Here is a 21,042-nt window from a genome sequence, read left to right as displayed (position 1 = left end):
ATTATTGGAGGTTATGCAGAAGTGCCTGGAATCTACCGTATTTTTCGCCGTATAAGACGCATTTTTTCTTCCCCAAAACTGGGGGGGAAATGTCAATGTGTCTTATAAGGCGAATATGGAGCGGCCGGTCCGGTATTTCCACCGCAGCCGTGTCAGAATACCGGGCCGGCCGCTCAGCTCTGCAGCGGGACCTTACCTGTTCCTCTATCCAGCGGCGCGCTGTCTTCCGGCTTCTGTAGTGTGGGCACTGGGCATGACAGCTGGGTGCCAAGTGCGCATGCGCAAGAAGCGGTGCTTTTTGTGAATGGTAAGGCGGTACCTGGGATACATGACAGATCCCAGAAGCCGCCGGACCAATCACAAAGCGAAAGTGCTTCTCGCTCATGCGCACTGGGCACCCGGCTGTCATGCCGAGCGCCATTACAGAAGCCGGGAAGACAGCGTGCGGCTGGATCGAGGAACAGGTTAGATGAAACAAAAACTCTGCGGAAGTAAGAGCGGGTACCTGTCAAATTCAGGTACCCGCTCCCCACCTCCCCAAAGGTCAGCAGTCATCTGTACTGTCCGCAGTCTCTGGTCATCCCTGTGCTGTCCGCAGTCTCTGGTCATACCTGTGCTGTCCGCAGTCTCTGTTCATCCCTGTGCTGTCCGCAGTCTCTGGTCATCCCTATGCTGTCCGCAGTCTCTGGTCATCCCTGTGCTGTCCGCAGTCTCTGGTCATCCCTGTGCTGTCCGCAGTCTCTGGTCATCCCTGTGCTGTCCGCAGTCTCTGGTCATCTCCTGTACTGTGTCTGCAGTCCATTAGTTCAGAATTTTTTTTTCCTGTTTTCTGCCTCTAAAACCTAGGTGCGTCTTATGGTCAGGTGCGTCTTATACGGCGAAAAATACGGTATATATTACTTTTAAACTGGTTGAGCATGTTAATAGCTGCAGGATTTTCTACTCTACTTTGTTATAAACCAACTAGTTACTGCTGCTGGTCTGTCAAATCTCACGTAGCAAAAACGTATAAGTGACAGTTGACTTCATTGCATGGTGCTGGACAAAATGGGTCATGTAGGGCTGACCTGTGCAGCGCTGATAGGGATTACTCAGAGACTTTAGATAACAATAACAATTTGCCTCTAGTGTGTAAATAATTGTATTAATGTGTGTGTGTATATATATATATATATATATATACAGTTGTGTCCAAAATTATTCAACCCCCAATGCTGTAAAGGGGTTTAGGGACTATAGTGTACATTTGGAATTGTATTCAGAATCAAATCCTACAAGGACGTTGTAACTACCCAAATGCAACTAAAATGACATCAATTGTTTATGTAATACAGTAGTAAATGGTTCTTATGTGGTTTCTTCATTGCCACAATTATTCAACCCCTTAAAGACTACCACTCTGAAGAACAGAGGTTCATACAGGTGCTTTCCATCAGGTATTGAAAACACCTGTGGATGTCACCGAGCAGCAATCAAGCATAATAAGCACCAATTAGGCAGCTTTAAAATGACTGTGATACTCAGCTCCTTCTAGACATTTACTGGTGTGGTTACAAACATGGTGAAGGCAAGAGAATGGTCCAGGAAGACAAGAGAAGAGGTGATTTCTCTTCACAGGAAGGGCAATGGCTATAAGAAGATTGCAAAGATGTTAAACATACCAAGAGACACCTTAGGAAGCATCATTCGCAAATTCAAGGCAAAGGGCACTGTTGAAACGCTACCTGGTCGTGGCAGAAAGAAGATGCTGACTTCGACTGCTGTGCGCTACCTGAAGCGTAGAGTGGAGAGAAGTCCCCGTGTGACTGCTGAGGAACTGAGAAAAGATTTGTCAGATGTGGGTACAGAAGTTTCAGCCCAGACAATAAGACGCACACTGCGTAATGAAGGCCTCCGTGCCAGAACTCCCAGGCGTACCCCCTTGCTGTCTCCAAAGAATAAGAAGAGTCGACTGCAGTATGCCAAAAGCCATGTGGACAAACCACAAAAGTTGTGGGATAGTGTTCTGTGGACTGATGAAACAAAATTAGAACTGTTTGGGCCCATGGATCAACGCTATGTTTGGAGGAGGAAGAACAAGGCCTATGATGAAAAGAACACCTTGCCTACTGTGAAGCATGGTGGAGGGTCAATCATGCTTTGGGGCTGTTTTGCTTCTGCAGGTACAGGGAAGCTTCAGCGTGTGCAAGGTACCATGAATTCTCTTCAGTACCAGGAGATATTGGATGGAAACGTGATGCAGTCCGTCACACACCTGAGGCTTGGGAGACGTTGGACCTTTCAACAGGACAATGATCCCAAGCATACCTCCAAGTCCACTAGAGCATGGTTGCAGAGGAAAGGCTGGAACATTTTGGAGTGGCCATCGCAGTCACCAGACTTAAATCCGATTGAGAACCTCTGGTGGGACTTAAAGAAAGCAGTTGCAGTGCGCAAGCCTAAGAATGTGACTGAACTGGAGGCCTTTGCCCATGAAGAATGGGCGAAGATACCCGTAGATCGCTGCAAGACACTTGTGTCAAGCTATGCTTCACGTTTAAAAGCTGTTATAACTGTAAAAGGATGCTGTACTAAGTACTAAGATTGAATGTCACTTGGGGGTTGAATAAAACTGATAATGCTGTGAGCACAGAAAAGACATTTGTGGTTATTTCATTATAACTGTTATGTTATATTTGTCTGACCTACAAGTGCCTCTTTAATGTAAATGTAAGCAAGATGACTGAATGATCAAAAGCAATGTCAAACTGGCCAAAACACTCAATTTCAGTGGGGGTTGAATAATTTTGGACACAACTGTATGTACAGTATATACATTCAATGTTTGGCCTGTTACATCTTATTCACACGATGATTTTTTTGTTGAGTGTATGTATTGCAGATCATAATAAAAAGCGTACCTCTTCTTCAGTTAAAGGCCTCTCTCTGAATCTCCCTCTGTCATCGTAGTGACGCTTTTTTATCTCTTCAGAGTCATAGAAATCTGGAAACTCGACAGACTTTTTCTTGTAATTTAGAAGCTGAGCCAATTCATCCATCCTGTCATACTCTCTTTTTTCTTCCAATTTGTGCATTTTAGCAGGGCTTCTGTTCTCACCATACCGATGGTTCACATCTTCAAGAAATTGCCTTTTTCCCCATAAATCATAATCACCATATTCTGGAAAAATGTTTTTGACCTGTAAGCTTCTCTTCCTGTCTTCTTCACTGTTGTCAGCGTTCTCAAAGTATCTGCTCTGCCACCTCTGAGGGTCATTGGAGAGCCCATGTTGTTTAAAAGACCTTCTATCTTCTTCAGCATAATTTCGTTTGTACATTTCATTGTCTGGGAAATTTGATTCCTCGCTGTCTTCTCTATAACGATTTTTACTTTGCTCATTTTGTCTCAAGTCTTTTTCCTGAGCCAGCTTTGGGTAGTATCTTTTCATCCCATCCACCATTTCTTCACCAATGTAGTACCTTTTTTCTTCTTGTTTCTTTTCTTGTCTAAATGGTTCAGCCTCTTCACTCTCTTGGAGATGGTGTTTTAGTTTTCTAAAGAAATTTTCCTTCTCTTGTTCATGCTCTTGACGCTTATCAATACCTTCCTCGCTCTCTTTGCTATCTTCATTGCTTTCTTCGTAGTTTAGCCTAGAATTCTGTTGACTTGGCCATCTCTTTCTTTCTTCATGTCGTCCTTTCTCTTCATAGTGGTGACCAGTCATTTCTTTCTCATTGCTTTCTTCACTGCTGTCATGGCGTTCTGCCTCTTCCTCGATGTCTTGATGGTGATGTTTCTTCTCTCTTACTTCTTCTGAACTTTCTTTGTCATAATGGGGCCTCTTGTCAAAGTAATTTTGGATTAAGTGGTTTTCCAAGGAGGTTTCTCCAAAGTGTGGCTTTTGTCCCCTTGGGTCTGCAAGACTATTTCTTGGTTCTTCGTGATGACTTTGCCTTTCCTCATAACCAAAGAACCTCTTTATAGGTTCTTCATGATTTGGTTTATAGCTTATTTTTTCTTTTTCTTCTTCCCATTCATCATTTTCCTCTGGCGCTTTACTGGAGTGAATGGAATGGAATTTCTCTGGCTGCAAAAGTTGATCTCTCCAGTTTTTGCTGAAAGCGTGTCTCTTTAAGATTTCTTCTAAGTTCTTGGCGTCATCCTCATTTTCTTCTTCAGGTAATTCTTTTGTATGTTTAGCTGCGTGATGAGCTCTTTTGTCTGAAATGTCATGTGTAGACTCTTGTGAGTCCTCGTGGTATTTATTTCTTTTTTCTATGTCTTCTTTCTCATGTTTCTTGTTATTTATTTCTTCATTGTCATCCTCGCCTTCAGCAAAGGCTCTTTCTTTAGAATGCCCTGTGCTTTCCTCTTTTTCATCAAATTGTTCTGTTTCTTTTACTTTTTCCTCCTCTTTTTCCTCCCTGCTTTCAGTTTCTGCATGATTCCGCTTCTCTTCATATTCTTCTTTTGGTAAATCTGGACTCTGTTGAGTTTCTTTTCTGCTGTCATGTTGGTGATTTTCTAGGGCTACAGTGTTCCTCATAATTCTTGTTTCATACTGTTGCATGTCATCCTCATCTTCATTCAGGGTGTGTCTGTTGCCTAAAAGACATTATTACAGATCATGAGACAAGTAGGGATTTCATTCCTCCGTGAAATGCAGTCAAAAACATAACACAGCCCACTACAGACAAGGCAATGCACCATACTCAACTAACAAATTGTAGTACAAAATAAAGAAGTACCCATAGTAGTGTGGGTTGTATATTACCCAGTGTGCTTTGAATGATTGTCTGCACACAACCGCCACTTTATTAGGTACACCTTGCCAGTGTTGGATTGGACCCCCTTTTGACTTCAGAACTGTCTTAACTCTTCGTGGCATAGATTCAACAAGGTGTTGGAGACATTCCACAGAGATTTTGGTCCATATTGACATGATTTACTGTTGCCTTTCTATCATCTCAAATCAGTCTGCCTATTCTCCTCTGACCTCTGACATCAATAAGGCATTTTCGTCCACACAACTGCCGCTCACTGGATATTTTCTCTGTTTCGGAACAAACCCTAGAGATGGTTGTGCAGGAAAATCCCAGTAGATCAGCAGTTTTGAAATACTCAGACCAGCCCATCTGGCACCGACAACCATGCCACATTCAAAGTCACTTAAATTCCCGTTCTTCCCCATTCTAATGCTCGGTTTGAACTGCAGCAAGTCTTCATCAAGTCTAGATGACTAAATGCATTGAGCTGCTGCTATGTGATTGGCCGATTAGCAATTTGTGTTCCCAAGCAATTGAACAGGTGGACATAATAAAGTGGCCAAGGAGTGTGTACAAAAGCTGCTCCAGACAGCAAGAAAAAATATTACTTTTCTCCCACTCTGGTTCAACCACATTTTGAGTATGCCAGACAGTTCTGGTTACCAGTCCTCATGTGCTTGAACTAGAGAGTTCTGAGAAGGGCAACAAAACTAAAAATGGGCTTGAGGAACGACTACAACCATTAAACTTGCTTAACAGGGACTATGATCGCAATATACAAATGTGTGGTGAGTGTTGGGAGGAAACTCATTAACCTAAGGTCTCTAAAGAAGAATCGTGGCCACACAATGAGGTTGGATCAGAGGCAGGGGCGGACTGACATCTCACGAGGCCCCCGGGCAATAGGGTATCATGGGGCCCCTGTGTCCTTGCCCAAACTCAAAAAAGCCTATGAAAAAGACCCCATACTCATTTACAAGGGGGGGAGCTGGGGGCCCCAGGCTTCCAGATTCCGATTAGCCCCTTGCCCGCAGACCCCCACAACCACCAGCGGGGAAGAGGCCCTTGTCCCTATCAATATGGAACAAGGTGCTTTGAGAGGAGGTGCTCCCCTGCAGGGGCAGACTGACAACTCATGGGGCCCCGAGCAATAGGGGATCATGGGGCCCCTGTGTCCTTGCCCAAAGTCAAAAATGCCTATGAAAAAGGTACCAGGGGCATCTCATGGGGCCCCCTACTGACCCCAGGCCCTCGGGCAGTGCCCGAGTTTCCAAATGGTCAGTCCGTCCCTGAGCAGAGGTGGTTCATTCTTAAGCTGTGTAATGGGTTCTTTATTGTTTGAGTGGTAAGGATGTGGAACTCCCTTCCACAGTCAGTGGTGGCAATGAGGAGTGTAGATAAATTCAAAAAAATTTTAGATTTTTTTACGAAAACAATATACAGGCATATGAAAAGTTGTGGTGATAAAAACATACACACACACACACACACGTATACACGTTGAATTGGTGCATTCTTTCAACCTTACCAACTATGTAACTAACTGAACTGCTGTTGCTATGCAGGAAACATTGTAACTGTGTTTGGTCAGAGTTTGTACCAACTAATCAACAGCTTTTTTTTATAATTTTTTATGAGCCTTTGAAGCCAAATTAAGTCCAGTGCCTTAGCAAATCTTCTTGACAGTTATATTCAGCTCTGCAGCCTTTTTTACTGCACTGTCAGGGCCATGTGTAATTAGAGTTTAATTAGTCAATTAAATAATAAATTACAACAGAAATGAAGACTGAGGAGCAAGAATTTTCAGGAACTCAATACATTAATTTTAAATCAATACTGGAAATTTTTGGCAGAGAGCTTCCAACTCAAAGACGGATACTCTATCCCAAGGACCCCTCAAACTAACCATCTTGGTAATGCTAACCATCACACTAACCTTCCCTGGAACCCTGACACACAAATCCTTTCTGTAACCCAAATATTAACCACCAGACTAGCTAGAACTGTAACCCTAAACCTACACTAATTCTACCTTATGGAAACTTGACTCCTTCTCATGTGTCACAGTGCAAGCATCTACTGCAAGGCCGTGGATAAGGGGGTACCACCAGTCCTCCTGTATGGGGCCCAGGCCAGCAGGAGCCCAGGCAGATGGGTGAATTGGATGTGGGCAGGGAGGGAGACCAGCATGGCTGTGGGGGGGGGGGAGTCACTGGGACTGATCCCCTGTATGGTTTTCTCTGCAGCAGCTTGAACCATGGGAGATCAAGTTCCGGAAAGAAGCATTTTATGGCAGTTAATGAACTACTGACCTACAATTCCCAATGTGAGCTGCACTTAAAGAAAGAGAGAGCTGCATTTTCACAGGCTGAATACTGAGGGGTTTTCTTTTTGCCACAAGGAGATTGAGGCATGCACATCACTATTCCTGTTTGCACATCAACCTGACACAAGCCTGCAGCCATGTGCTGGGGACTGAAGTTGCTCCAGTCGCTAACATCTGAACAGAGGGACCCCTGTTGCTGAATATATGAGACTGGTGAGAGGACACTGCTGCCATTAACCTGTTGCTGCTAGCAGGATCTGAGCACAAAGGGACTGGCCATCTACCTAGCAGCATTATTTACTGCTGGCAGACTTTACTGGGCTGTATTCATGTGCACCACTTTAAAGCGGAATTCCACTCAAAAGTGGAAGCTCTGCTTGTTTGCCCCTTCCACTGCCATATTTGGCACCTTTTGGGGGGGGGTACAGGTACCCGCTCCCACTGCCGGCTCAGTTTGTCGTGGTGAAGTGATCCGGAAATTCAGCCCCCCTCCTTTCTTCCGCAGTCTCCTAGGAACTTTCACAGGTCCCAAAAGACTGCTGGACCAATCAGAATATGCAGTGCGACTCGTGCATGCGCAGTGGGTACCCAGCTGTGAAGCCGCAAGCTGTCATAGCCTGGTGCCCACAGTTGTGATGTCAGCTGGAGAGAAAAGAGGGAGAGAAGGGACAATGCGGGTGAGCACATCGCTGGACCCTGGGACAGGTGATTGTGTTTATTAACCTCCTCGGCGGTATGTTTATTTCCGATTTTTGGTGCTGAAAGCGGTACCATTTTTTTTCATGGAAATATGTAGTTTTTTTTATTGTAGGCCTGTAATTTAGGAATAACTCACTGAAATCTGTTTGAAAAAGAGTCTAGTAAACATTCCGGATATGATAAAACTTGAAACACAAAATCATAAATTATAATTTAATAAATAATCATAAAAAATAATAATATAATAATAATAAATTTAATTCAATAATATAATCAAACCAAAAACACTTAAATTTAAAATATAGTGCCAAGTTCGCACATCGCTGAGCAAAGTCCCAGAATCGTTTTCAGTGTCTGATGACGAATTTCCCCCACAAATCATTATCACTCAATTCTGCAAGTGGTTCTGATTTACTATCGCTGTTCTCTAGCCGGTCTAAAACCGCTTTTGACATAAAGGGACGCTTTTTAGACGCCATGGACTTTTCTAAGTTTCCAGGCAGAAAGAACAATCAAAATGCAGGCAGGGCTCCGGACAAAGCAGCAGGGACAAAATGTATGTGAAATGTTTTGAAACAGCAATGTTTTACTATGTAATCATTTTTTAAAAAATGACATTTTAAAAAAAATTTCAAATTTGCCGCCGGTTCCGGTGCCCGTACGTCCCAACGTCACAGGGACCGGAACACGGAAGCCGGATGCCGGCATCGGCAGGAGGAGATGGCCGGCGACGCTGCAGGGGACGCATCGCGGGAGCGAAGGACAAGGTAAGCTCTGCAGGGACTCCCTGAGCAACACCGCATGGTAAGCCCGAGTGCAGCTCGGGGTTACCGCTTTTGGTACTGAAACTCTACCCCGAACTACACTCGGGAATACCGCCAGGGAGGTTCCAATCAGTTTTGTGTTTATTAAAAGTCAGCATCTACAAAAACTGTAGCTGCTGACTTTTAATAAACACAAAACTGATTGGAATTCCGCTTAAAAGACTGGGCCCCAGCGATAACCGGCTGAAGAACTAGGGCTAAAGACTGCTCACTCAGCTGCTTCACAAGAACTTTGCCTATTGTCCATAGTAAGTGGTACCTCTTTAGGGAGTCTTAAATTTCATCGCTGCCATTTATATAGAGTGCATTCTAAAGTGGATATAGCCTACTGTTTACAGAGGAGTTATCACAGTATTGATTATCATTGCTCTTACTGTTTTGTAAGGCCATTACTTATTGCTGATTTTGTGGATTAACATGTTTACTCTAATTTAGCTGCACAGAGTTCCATTCTATGCTGCTATAGCCTAGTGAACATATTGTCTAGTGAACTGTGATTGATCGAATCCTTTACTTTACCCTGTGACAATATATTGGGTTCATTTACCATCAACAGTCTGATGTTTGTTTTTTCATACTGAATCTTAGTTGTGTGCAGGGTATCTATACTGTATTTGTGCTCCCAGTAGAAGTGCATTATCTATTTGCTTAACTTGGTGTGTCAGTGAGGTTGTTCTCAGAATTGATGCAGAGGAACAGAGAACCCAATCTAGCAAGTGGCTCCTGTGGGGGTAATGCTACACAATCATTTTCAAAGTCGTTCTTCAGCAGAACAATGACTCCCAAATGTACAGCCAAATTCATAAAGAACTATCTTCAGTAAAAAGAATAACAAGAGCTTGGAGGAGAAGGTATGGTTCTCAGTGTGTCTTCACAGACAGATACTTATTCATCATACAGTTCCACTGGGGAAGCGTCTGATCAGTTCTAAAGTCAATCAATCAATTTCAAAGTCGTTCTGCAGCAGGACAATGACCCCAAACATGCAGCCAAACTCATAAAGAAATATCTTTAGTGAAAAGAAGAACAAGGAGTCCTGGAGGGGATGGTATGGTTCCCACTGAGCCCTGGTCTCAACATCATTGAGTCTGTCTGGGATCACATCAAGACATAGAAGCAACTGAGCCTGTCTAAATACACCGAAAAAACTGTTGTGGTTAGTCCTCCTAGAATATGTTTGGAATGACCTACCTGCCAAGTGCGTTAAAAAAAACTCAAATGTTCCTAGCAGGATGGATGCTGTTTTGAAGGCAAAGGGGAGACACAGGAAATAATGCTCCTTTATTTATTTTGTTTTTTTGTGTTTGTAGGTTCTTAATTAGAAAAAAAAAACCTTTTAATTGCATTATTTTTGAAAGCATCCTCCTTTTACAGCGTTTTGTGAATGGACCACTTTTCAAAGGCATATGATGTGTGATCTCCTGGCAGCTATTCTAATTCCAGAAATGCTGCACTGATACATCGCAACCATGCGCATGCGTTTCCAGGGCAGTTGCAGCAGCACACTATTCACTTGAATGGGTCGCATTTGGCAGATGTGTGAACACCTCTGTCTCCTGACTTTGCAGCTTAAGTCCAAATGAGAATAAATTGTGCCATGGCTGTGACGGCTGACTTTGCAGCTTAAGGGGCTTAATGCAGATAAACTGTTTTTTCCCCCCCCCCATGCCCTTAAAGGATAGGTTCACCTTTGGGAACATGTTACATGTTCCACCCATTTTTAGGGCATTCCCGTCTGCCCTCCCTCCCTCTGACAGATAGTACAGGGAGAAGTCTCCCCGTTTAACTGTCAAATTTGGAAAGAGTGCAGCCGTGCAGGGCTCCGCCCACATGGCCGCATCATTCATTCATGGACTTCCGCAAATGAATGTACTGCAAGTCTTGGCAGTCTTAGCGGCTGTGGGAATGTAGTTTTCAATTCACTACCACGGCGCTGTGGAGCGGTGTAATAGTTCATGGAAGCTTCCTGTCAGAATATCTGCTTGGCTGTACATCTCTTACATCCCGTACATCCCGTACACCTCGTACATCCCATACACTTCATACACCCCGTACATCCCATACCAGGGGCGGCTGACAACTCATGGGGCCCCCGGGAAATAGGGGATCATGGGGCCCCTTTGTCCTTGCCCAAACTCAAAAAAGCCTATGAAAAAGGTACCAGGGGCATCTCATGGGGCCCCCTACTGACCCCGGCCCCCCGGACAGTGCCCGAATTTCCAAATGGTCAGTCCGCCCCTGTCCTATACACCCCATACATCCCGTACACTCCATACACCCCATACATCCCATACACCCCATACATCCCATATACCCCATACATCCCATACACCCCGTACATCCCGTACACTCCATACACCCCATACATCCCATACACCCTGTACATCCCATACACCCCCATACATCCCATACACCCTATGAACCCCATACACCCCATAAATCCCATACATCCCGTAGACTCCCATACATCCCATACACCCCGTACATCCCGTACACTCCATACACCCCATACATCCCATACACCCCATACATCCCATATACCCCATACATCCCATACACCCCGTACATCCCGTACACTCCATACACCCTGTACATCCCATACACCCTGTACATCCCATACACCCCCATAAATCTGATACACCCCATACATCCCATACATCCCGTACATCCCGTACACCCCCATACATCCCATACACCCCGTACATCCCGTACACTCCGTACATCCCGTACACCCTGTACATCCCATACATCCCGTACATCCCATACATCCAGTACACCCCGTACATCCAATACACCCTGTACATCCCATACACCCCCATACATCCTGTACACCCCGTACATCCCATACACCCTGTACATCCCATACACCCCCATACATCCCATACACCTCATACATCCCATACATCCTGTACACCCCGCACATACCATACATCCCGTACATCCCATACACCCTGTACATCCCGTACACCCTGTTCATCCTGTCCACCCTGTGCATCCCGTACACCCCATACATTCCATACATCCTGTACACCCTGTACATCCTGTATATCCCATACACCCCGTACATACCATACACCCCATACATCCCGTACACCCCGAACATCCCATACATCACATACACGCCATAGATCACGTACACCCCGTACATCCAGTACATCCCGTACACCCTGTACATCCTGTATATCCCGTACACCCCATACATCCCTTACATACCATACATCCCGTACATCCCATACACCCCGTAAATCCCATACACCCCGTACACCCTGTACATGCTGTATATCCTGCACATACCATACACCCCATACATCCTGTACACCTCATACATCCCGTACATCACATGAACCCCCTTACATCCTGTACATCCCGTACACCCTGTACATCCCGTACACCTCGTACATCCCGTACATCCTGTACGGCAAGCATATACTGACAGTTCTGCAGGAGACTTGCATGGTATCAGTGATCTACTGGCTAATGGTGCAATTCCAGGCTCCTGTAGACAAAAATAATAAATGCACATCTTTTTACCTGCAAAAAAAGTGCATTTATTATTTTTTTCTAAAAGGTGAACTTATCCTTTAAAGTGATCTTGTTAGTATCTAGATATTACATTTGATATATTTGGTTTGATAGCTGGGTACCCTCATTTTAAAACAAGTATATGTATTTTCTTGGGGTAAAAAACACATGGATTTACTAATGATTATTATGATTCTCCTCTTCAATTCTACATTTTATTCCGTGAACTTTGGTGCTCTTTATGTTCCAGAAATAGTATAAAATATATTTATCAAATAGAACGAGCTTACATTCCTAAGACTGAAACCATTTCAAAAGCCAAAATGGAAAAAAAAAGAACATATAAACCTGAACTATCGTCAGATGTGACTGTCGTTAGATGTAAAAGGGCATTTTCTGCATTTATTTTGTGTTCCACCTCGCATAAAGCCATGCTGAGCTGCAAGGGATTATGGGAAGTTAATAAACCATTCTGTCAATAAAATGCAATAGACTGGTGACTCAGCCCTGTTCTGCACATCTGTGATAGAAACACATTGTGAAAAAAATATCTCTGTATCAATCCACTAGACAAAAGCACTGTCGAATGTAATGAAAAACATTAACAAATATGTCTCCTACCTCCGGTCATAGCTCAGAACAGACATTCTTTCGATAGGGTTTAATTATTTTGTTGGGGTTTTTTTTTTCAGCATTGTTCTATTGTAATGGACAACCTGTGATTTGGAACGTTTGATTTAACATGTAGCAACGGTTACTGTGCAATAAACCCTTTTCTCCAGCATTCATTACGAGGCCCTGTGCTGTAGATTCTGCAACCTGTGGATTTACTATTGCCTACAGGAGGATTGGACACTAAATAAAAAAGAGGGACCCGTTCCCTCTAGTGCTGTGTTCCTCAACTAGGGTTCCTCCTGAGCTTGCTAGGTTTTCCTTGAGCAATGAGCAATTTCTGCCTCTCAGATAAGTTCCCGCTGACACCAATGATTTTTTTAGCTGTCTGTAAGGAGGTAATTCTTCCCAATGACCACAAGTGATTCTTCCCATTGACCATCACACTAATGTATTATGAGTTGAAGATATAGTAATTTCTGAGACCAGAAAGTTATTTCAAGGGTTCCTCTGTGTTGAAAAGGTTGAGAAAGGCTGGTCTAGTGGGTATCCCAACAACAGATCATAAGCGAGATAAAGAGCCAGCGCGGATCCCATCATGGGGGTAGAGACTCAGTACAGCTGACGCGTTTCGAAGGGCATCCCTTCTTCAGCTGTAGATCTGATGAAGAAGGGATGCCCTTCGAAACGCGTCAGCTGTACTGAGTATCTACCCCCATGATGGGATCCGCGCTGGCTCTTTTATCTTTCAGGTCCCTTTGAGGACTTACATGCCTGATTTTATTCGCTGTTTGTGAGTATTATTTTATAATTAATAAACTTTGGTTGCTGAGGTAATGCGCAAGGTTGGTGCGCTTCTCGTTTTTGTTTCGATTTGCACTAGTGGGTATCCCACCATACCTGCTGTATAAGGGTCCTTTCACACGGGCGTTCCGTTGGTCTGTTTTTCATCTGTTTCCAAAACACGGACCCCCATCTATTTCTATGGACTTGTGGGTGTAAACGAATGAACATCTTTTTACATCCGTTAATGTCCGCATCTGTTAAAATCCGTTTTTTTGAACGGCAGAAAACCCTATTTTGCTTCCACAAAAAAACTCGGAATGGACAAAAAACGGATGTCAACGGATTGTATACAGCCCGGCAGGTCAGTAAAGAGGGGGGACAAGCAAGCGCCCCCCTCAGCCTGAACCATACCAGGCCACATGTCCTCAACATGGGGGGGTGCTCTGGGGTGGGGGGCACCCCCAAAGCACCTTGTGACATCACCAGTGTGACCCCATCTACATGTGACATCATCAACCAGGGGCATGCTGGGTCAATTATGTCCAAAGCACCCCCCTATGTTGAGGGCATGTGGCCTGATATGGTGCAGGAGGGGGGGCGCTCACTCGCCCCCCCCCCCCTTTCGTGGCCTGCTTTGCTGCATGCTCAGATAAGGGTTTGGTATGGATTTTGGGGGCCCACGCCATTTTTTTTAAATTTTGGCATGAGGGTTCCCCTCAAAATCCAAACCAGATTTGAAGGGCTTGGTATGGATGGAGGGGGGACCCCACGCCATTTTTTTAATTATTTAATTGCTGGCAATTTTTTTTTATTGTACATTCAGCTGTCAGTGGGGAACCCTGCTGACAGCTGATGACTAAAAACGATTAAAAAAATGGAAGTAAACGGATGAAAAAACAGATGTAAACTCACCCATTGTTTCTTTGAAAAAACATGACTGAACTGATGAAAAAAACAGAAAGCTCATGTTAAAGTACCCTAACTTAGCTTTAGCTTAGTGTCCATTCCCAGCCCCTTAGTTTTTAAGACTGCTTTAAGGCTGTCCAACAGGAAGGACCATGCTGGTGGCCTCAGAGCCACCCCTACAAGCAACACAATTGGACTCACTGATGGCATGGCCCTACACACAGGTCATATTATCGATAGTTTTGTATCCATCATTGGACACAGAAGATAGAATTTTTATTGTACTCACCCATTTTTTTTCGCCCTTTTAGGTGCTCATTTTTGGCTGGTCACAGTTGCATGTTAAAAAATGGTTGTTTCCTTCTTCCACTCTTCTTACTGTTTTGCTACAACTGAGCTATACAGAAAGAATAGCTGTACAGCCTCTAGAGCAGTGGTAGTTAACTTTCTTAGTATAGGGAGGCCTCACATGTGGCCCCTGATGCAAACAAGGGGCTGCACATTGAAATTCAGGATATGGCCAAAGGCTATATGGATGACACAAGAGATGGTCAAAAACTGTGGACATGCTTCAGGACATGGCCAGAGACTATGGGCATGCTACAGGACATGGGCAGAGACTATGGGTATGCTACATGATATGGCCAGAGACTACGGGCATGCTACAGGATATGGTTAGAGACTACGGGCATGCTACAGGACATGGCCAGAGACTATGGGCATGCTACAGGCCATGTCCAAAGATTACGGACATGCTACAGGATATGATTAGAGACTATGGGTTGCTACAGGACATGGGCAGAGACTACGGGCTTGCTACAGGACATGGTCAGAGACTATAGGCTTGCTACAGGATATGGCCAGAGACTACAGGCTTGCTACAGGATATAGCCAGAGACTACAGGCATGCTACAGGATAAAGTCAGTGACTCCAGGCATGCTACAGGATATAGTCAGACACTATGGGCATGCTACAGGACATGGTCAGAGACTGGGCTTGCTACAGAACATGGCCAGAGACTATGGGTTGCTACAGGACATGGTCAGAGACTACAGGCTTGCTACAAGATATGGCCAGAGACTACGGGCTTCCTACAGGATATGGCCAGAGACTACGGTCATGCTACAGGACATGTCCAGAGACTACAGGCATGCTACAGGACATAGCTAGTGACTCCAGGCATGCTACAGGATATGGCCAGACACTACGGGCATGCTACAGGACATGGTCACAGACTATGGGCATGCTACAGGACATGGTCAGAGTCTATAGACATGCTACAGGAAAGGTCAGATACTGCAGAAATGCCAAAGGTCATGGTCAGAGACTACAGGCATCCTACACGTGATCAGAGTCAAAGACTGCAAACATGCTATAGGAGTTGTTAAAGACTAGGGACATGCATCAGGAGTCATAGACTGGAGACACCAAGCAATGGCTGCAGAAGCCACAAGAGCAGCCCAAAAATTGCCAAAGGGCCACATGTGGCCCTGACCACAGGTTGGGCACTAGGGCTCTAGAAGCAGCTGGCTCTTTTTTGTTTTACTGATGACTTAATCCTCTTGCAGGTGGAAATATACTAACAGACTTCCGAATCTACTATCCCTCAACAAACAGAAGAAACGTATTATAGGGTGAACACAAACAATCCTATTTTTACATGAGTAGAGAGTTACAATGAAAAACAATTGATGAACTGCTTTCTGTGGCTTTTTATAAAACTAATGTGGAAAGCTGAAAACATTCATATAAATATATTCCTCAGTAGCCAAGAAGGATATAAATCCACTCTGTGTGCACCAAATGCCTTTACAAACCCAAATATTACCTTGTAAAAGTAGCAATGATACCATCACTGCGCTGTTCATAGCTTGTGCAGAGAGCAAAGCTGTGGGAGGGGCCCATCAGGCTCCCCCCACCTCAGGCTGCAAAAAACTACAGGAGGGGGTGGAGTCAAGACCAGTCACCCTGCACAAGGAGAATGAGCAGCAGTGAGCGGTCTTTACTACAGGAAGCTCCTGCACAGAGGAAATGTTTCACACTGGATTACTGCACAGATCTGGAAGAAATACACAAAGCGCACCGAGATTCATCAAGAATACACATGGCAATTTAATGTAGACAACATTTTCTTATCCCAGAGTTCGGCTTTAAACATCTATAAAATCAGTTTGTTAAATGGTGGCACTAATTCTACAGTTCTTCGTTTTTTCCAGCTCTTTAATTATTTCAGCTCGCTTCTTTATTAACAAGTCTGCTAATGACTCAGTTATTCTTTCTACGCATTTCATCGCAGCCAATTATTTGAGCATTTGAAAAGTCACTTGAACAAAGTTGATTACCGCACGCCAAATAAATTTCACGGTGAGTCTGCTTGTTTGATTATGAAGGCAGCAATGTAACCTGGATACGGGGTAATATTCAGCTCATCATTTTACATAGCTACACAGTGGAAACATCTTATTAGAAGTAAAGATGATGCCTGATATTCAGCAACATGAACTTGTGCTCAATTATGAAATGCTATGGTATTGATAATCTAATGTTTGTGTAGTATTATGTTCAGCAGACTGTGTTCTTCTATTGTTGTGACTTAGATGACGTTCAGAGCACATTTTATGCCCAATTCATGCAAAACTCCACGTAATCCCAAGGGGTTCACATACTTTTTCTTGCAACTGTACATTAGAGGTAAGCAGGGACAAGGAGTGGGCAGGAGGGGCGGCTGCCCTGGGAACGGTTAGGGATTTGGATGGGTGTGCAAGCAGAGGTGATTTGGAGGGGGATTTGTACTAGGAGGGTGAATTTGTGTTAGGAAGAGGGATTGGGGGGAGGGGATTTGTGCTGGTAGGGATGATTGCGGGGGATTTGTGCTGGGATGGGAAATTGGGGTGAGGATTAGTGCTAGGAGAGGGGATTTGGGGGGATTTGTGCTGAGATAGGGGGATTCGAAGGGGGGACAGTATTTATGCTCAGAGGGGAAATCTGAGGGATAGAGAATTTGTGCTAAGAGGGGAAATTTGGGGAGGGAGTGGATTTGGGCTGGGAGGGGGATTTGTACTGGAAGAGGGTAACTTTTTTGTTTAGGGGGAATTTTTGCTAGGAGGGGAAATTTGGGGAGGGAGTGTATTTGGGCTGGGAGAAGGGATTTGTGTTAGGAAGAGGAATTGGGGGGGGGGGGATTTGTGCTGGTAGGGATGATTGTGGGGGATTTGCGCTGGGATGGGAAATTGGGGTGAGGATTAGTGCTAGGAGAGGGGACTTGGGGTGATTTGTGCTGGAATAGGGGGATTTGAAGGGGGAACAGTTTTTATGCTCAGCGGGGAAATCTGAGGGATAGAGAATTTGTGCTAGGAGGAGAAATTTGGGGAGGGAGTGGATTTGGGCTGGGAGGAGGGATTTGTACTGGAAGAGGGTACATTTTTTGTTTAGGGGGAATTTGTCCTAGGAGGGGAAATTTGGGGAGGGAGTGGATTTGGGCTGGGAGGGAGGATTTGTACTGGAAGAGGGTAACTTTTTTGTTTAGGGGGAATTTTTGCTAGGAGGGGAAATTTGGGGAGGGAGTGTATTTGGGCTGGGAGGAGGGATTTGTGTTAGGAAGAGGGATTGGGGGGAGGAAGTTGTGCGGGGGATTTGTGCTGGGATGGGAAATTGGGGGAGGAGGATTAGTGCTAGGGGAGGGGATTTGGGGTGAATTGTGCTGGGATAGGGGGATTTGAAGGGGGGGACAGTATTTATGCTCAGAGGGGAAATCTGAGGGATAGAGAATTTGTGCTAGGAGGGGAAATTTGGGGAGAGAGTGGATTTGGGCTGGGAGGGGGGATTTGTACTGGAAGAGGGTACATTTTTTGTTTAGGGGGAATTTGTGCTTAGGGGTTGAGTGTGAAGATTAGTGCGTGATTGTTTTTTTTTTTGGGGGGGGGGAAATAATTTATTTAACAATTTATTCTGGCCATTGAAATAATTTGTGATCAAGCGCTAAATGGGCTTAGCATTAATGCGTGTTTAGAAGCGTTTGAACGCATCAAGCATTTTTCTGCCAATACACCGCTTCTTCTGGATGAGCTTGCTGTGGGTTTTTTTTTCTCCCTCTAAAAGCCCCATATATGCATGGACACATCAGCTAACATGTAGGGGCATTTAAAAGCAGGGAGATAAAAAAATGCCAAACACCCCTAAAAGCAGCTAAAATATAAAGCAGCTAACAAAAATGTCCAGAGTGTGTGAGGCAGGGCTTGAAATTTCCACTCGCCTGCTCGCCAATGGTGAGTGGAAATTATGGTGGGGGCGAGTGTGTCCCCCAGGGCCATCTTGCTGAGCAGGCTCGGAGCTCAGGCCGGATCTGTCATTGGCACTGGGAGCCGTCAGACTGCTCAATAGCTGAGCGCAGTGAAAGCAAAGCAAGGAATGTGTGCTGTGCTCTCTGCTTCCCCCTAGAGTGCAGTACCCGGCTCTGTGCGTGAACAACGAAGTACTGCAACTTTTTATGGTGTGTGTGTGTGTGTACGTGTACATGTGTGTGTGTTTGTGTGTGTCTGTGTATGCATGTACAATTGTACATGTGTCTGTGTGTATGTACATGTGTGTATCTGTACATGTGTATGTACATGTATGTGTGTGTGTACATGTGTCTGTGTGTGTGTGTGTGTTTGTGTGTATGTACGTACCAGGGGCGGACTGACCATTTGGAAACTCGGGCACTGCCCGAGGGCCCGGGGTCAGTAGGGGGCCCCATGAGATGCCCCTGGTACCTTTTTCATAGGCTTTTTTGAGTTTGGGCAAGGACACAGGGGCCCCATGATCCCCTATTGCCCGGGGGCCCCATGAGTTGTCAATCCGCCCCTGGTACGTACATGTGTCTGTGTGTACATGTGTCTGTGTATGTATGTACATGTGTCTGTGTATTTCTGTGTATGTACATGTATCTGTGTGTATGCGTGTCTGTACGTGCCTGTGTGTGTATACATGTGTCTGTATGTGTGTGTGTACACGTGTCTCTGTGCGTGTGTGTACATGTTTCTGTGCATGTGTGTGTGTACATGTCTGTGTGTGTGTACAGGTGTCTCTGTGTGTGTTTGTTGGTGGCGAGTAACTCTAAGGCCTGGCTAGTAGCTCAGGATTTGAAATTTTAAGCCCTGTGTAAGGCCTTAAAGTGAAAGTTCAGTTGTAAGGGTCCAACACAACCCCTGTAGAGTCAATCCTATAGCTCTGCAATCATGAAACATGCGCTGGCCCTCGGCAGAGAGACTACTGTCTCTACACAGGGAGCAAGGATGATGCTCTACAGCAAGCTGGCAGGGGACAGGCTTTTCTAGTTAGAATGTGGCTGCTTTCTATAGTACTGTAAGACTTTGCATACCCTCTGCAACTCAAATGTATTTAGCTGATTTGGGCTTTAACTAACTTTTAAATGATTGTATTTAAATGTTATTAGACTCCTGTTGGCTAAGATTATCAATGTTTTCTCGGTGCATTTCATAGGACTGATAAGCAGTCCACCACACGGAGATGTACATGAAAAAATTCCACATTAAGCCCCTCTGTAATGCGATTGCCAGCCATCATTTGTTACGTCTGAAACCATCCAAACATCGATCATAGAATGTGGTCCTAAATGAGATTCTTGTGCTGTCTGTGGCCCCTGGCTTCAGCAAAAAGGATAATATCAATCCTTATTGTCAGTTAATGTATAATGCCAAGCTTTGATGGTTGGGAAAATATAATGCTGGGCTCTGTCATCAAAGGACACGGACTTCTTACAGATTGCTGCCAAAACCCATGCAGAAGGACTTTTCAGTCTTCTATGCTAATCCTAGTTCCTCAGGCGCCCATTCCAAGGCTACACTGATGGGCTAATGGCTTTCTCTATCACCAACCAGTCTGGTAGCTCCTGCTAATACTTTAAAGTCTCTAAGCAACATACAATTACAAACAGAATATAAATTCTTATTATGGCCTTGTGACTGTTTTAGTTGCATTGCTCTTGAAGAGAACTTCAGATATACTGTAGATAATACCATAGCTCCCAAATGTCCCTGATTGCGAGGGACTGTCTCAGATTTGAAACAAAGTCACTGTGTCCCTCTTTGCTCCTCATTTGTCCCTCATTTTGGTCTGATCCATATAGTTGTATATAAAATGCACTTTTTATCTTTCAATAAGCGTTTCCCAGCGCTAAACCTTTCATTCAATTTCTAAATTGTTGCATTTGTAAATTTCAAAAGGCAGCATAAAGGAATAGTAGTGGTAAGCACTTGTGGGTTTAACTAATCAATTTTGTATATTCTTCTTCTTTAGGGCTCGTTCACACTTGGCTGTTTTACCAACGCTTGCCAAACGCCCCTATAGCGTTTGGCAAGCGTTGGCCCAACGTTTGCGAAGTGTTTTTTAAAGCTCGGCAAACGCCGCATGCGCGGTTTAGCTGCGTTTGCTAGGCGTTTGCCAAGCGTTAAAAACGCCCCACAAACGCCTATAATGCAGTTTGAATGGTGTTACCGCTCCACAAACGCCCCGCAACCGCGACGCAACCGCACCATAGACTAGAATAGGAGGCTTCAACGCCTCCTGACTCGACCAGAGGCATCTGTTTTGCCGCGATGCGACGCAAGCGCTCCAGTTTG

The 21,042-nt window shown here is 44.7% G+C and overlaps 1 protein-coding gene across 1 annotated transcript in view; it reads right to left on the bottom strand.

Moving 5' to 3' along the window:
- The window catches only part of CHGB (chromogranin B), a 100,263-nt gene that overhangs the window by 14,069 nt on the left and 65,152 nt on the right, over positions 1 to 21,042 (bottom strand). The window contains exon 4 of the mRNA XM_089665305.1: positions 2,901 to 4,585. Within this exon, the coding sequence (XP_089521431.1) occupies positions 2,901 to 4,585 (1,685 nt within the window). The remainder of the gene's footprint in view (positions 1 to 2,900; positions 4,586 to 21,042) is intronic.

This window comes from Staurois parvus, unplaced genomic scaffold (genome assembly GCF_062004578.1).
Source record: "Staurois parvus isolate SC_StPar_1 unplaced genomic scaffold, SC_StPar_1.0 ptg002180l, whole genome shotgun sequence".
Lineage (NCBI taxonomy): Eukaryota > Metazoa > Chordata > Amphibia > Anura > Ranidae > Staurois > Staurois parvus.
This window is presented reverse-complemented; position numbering and strand designations above follow the sequence as displayed.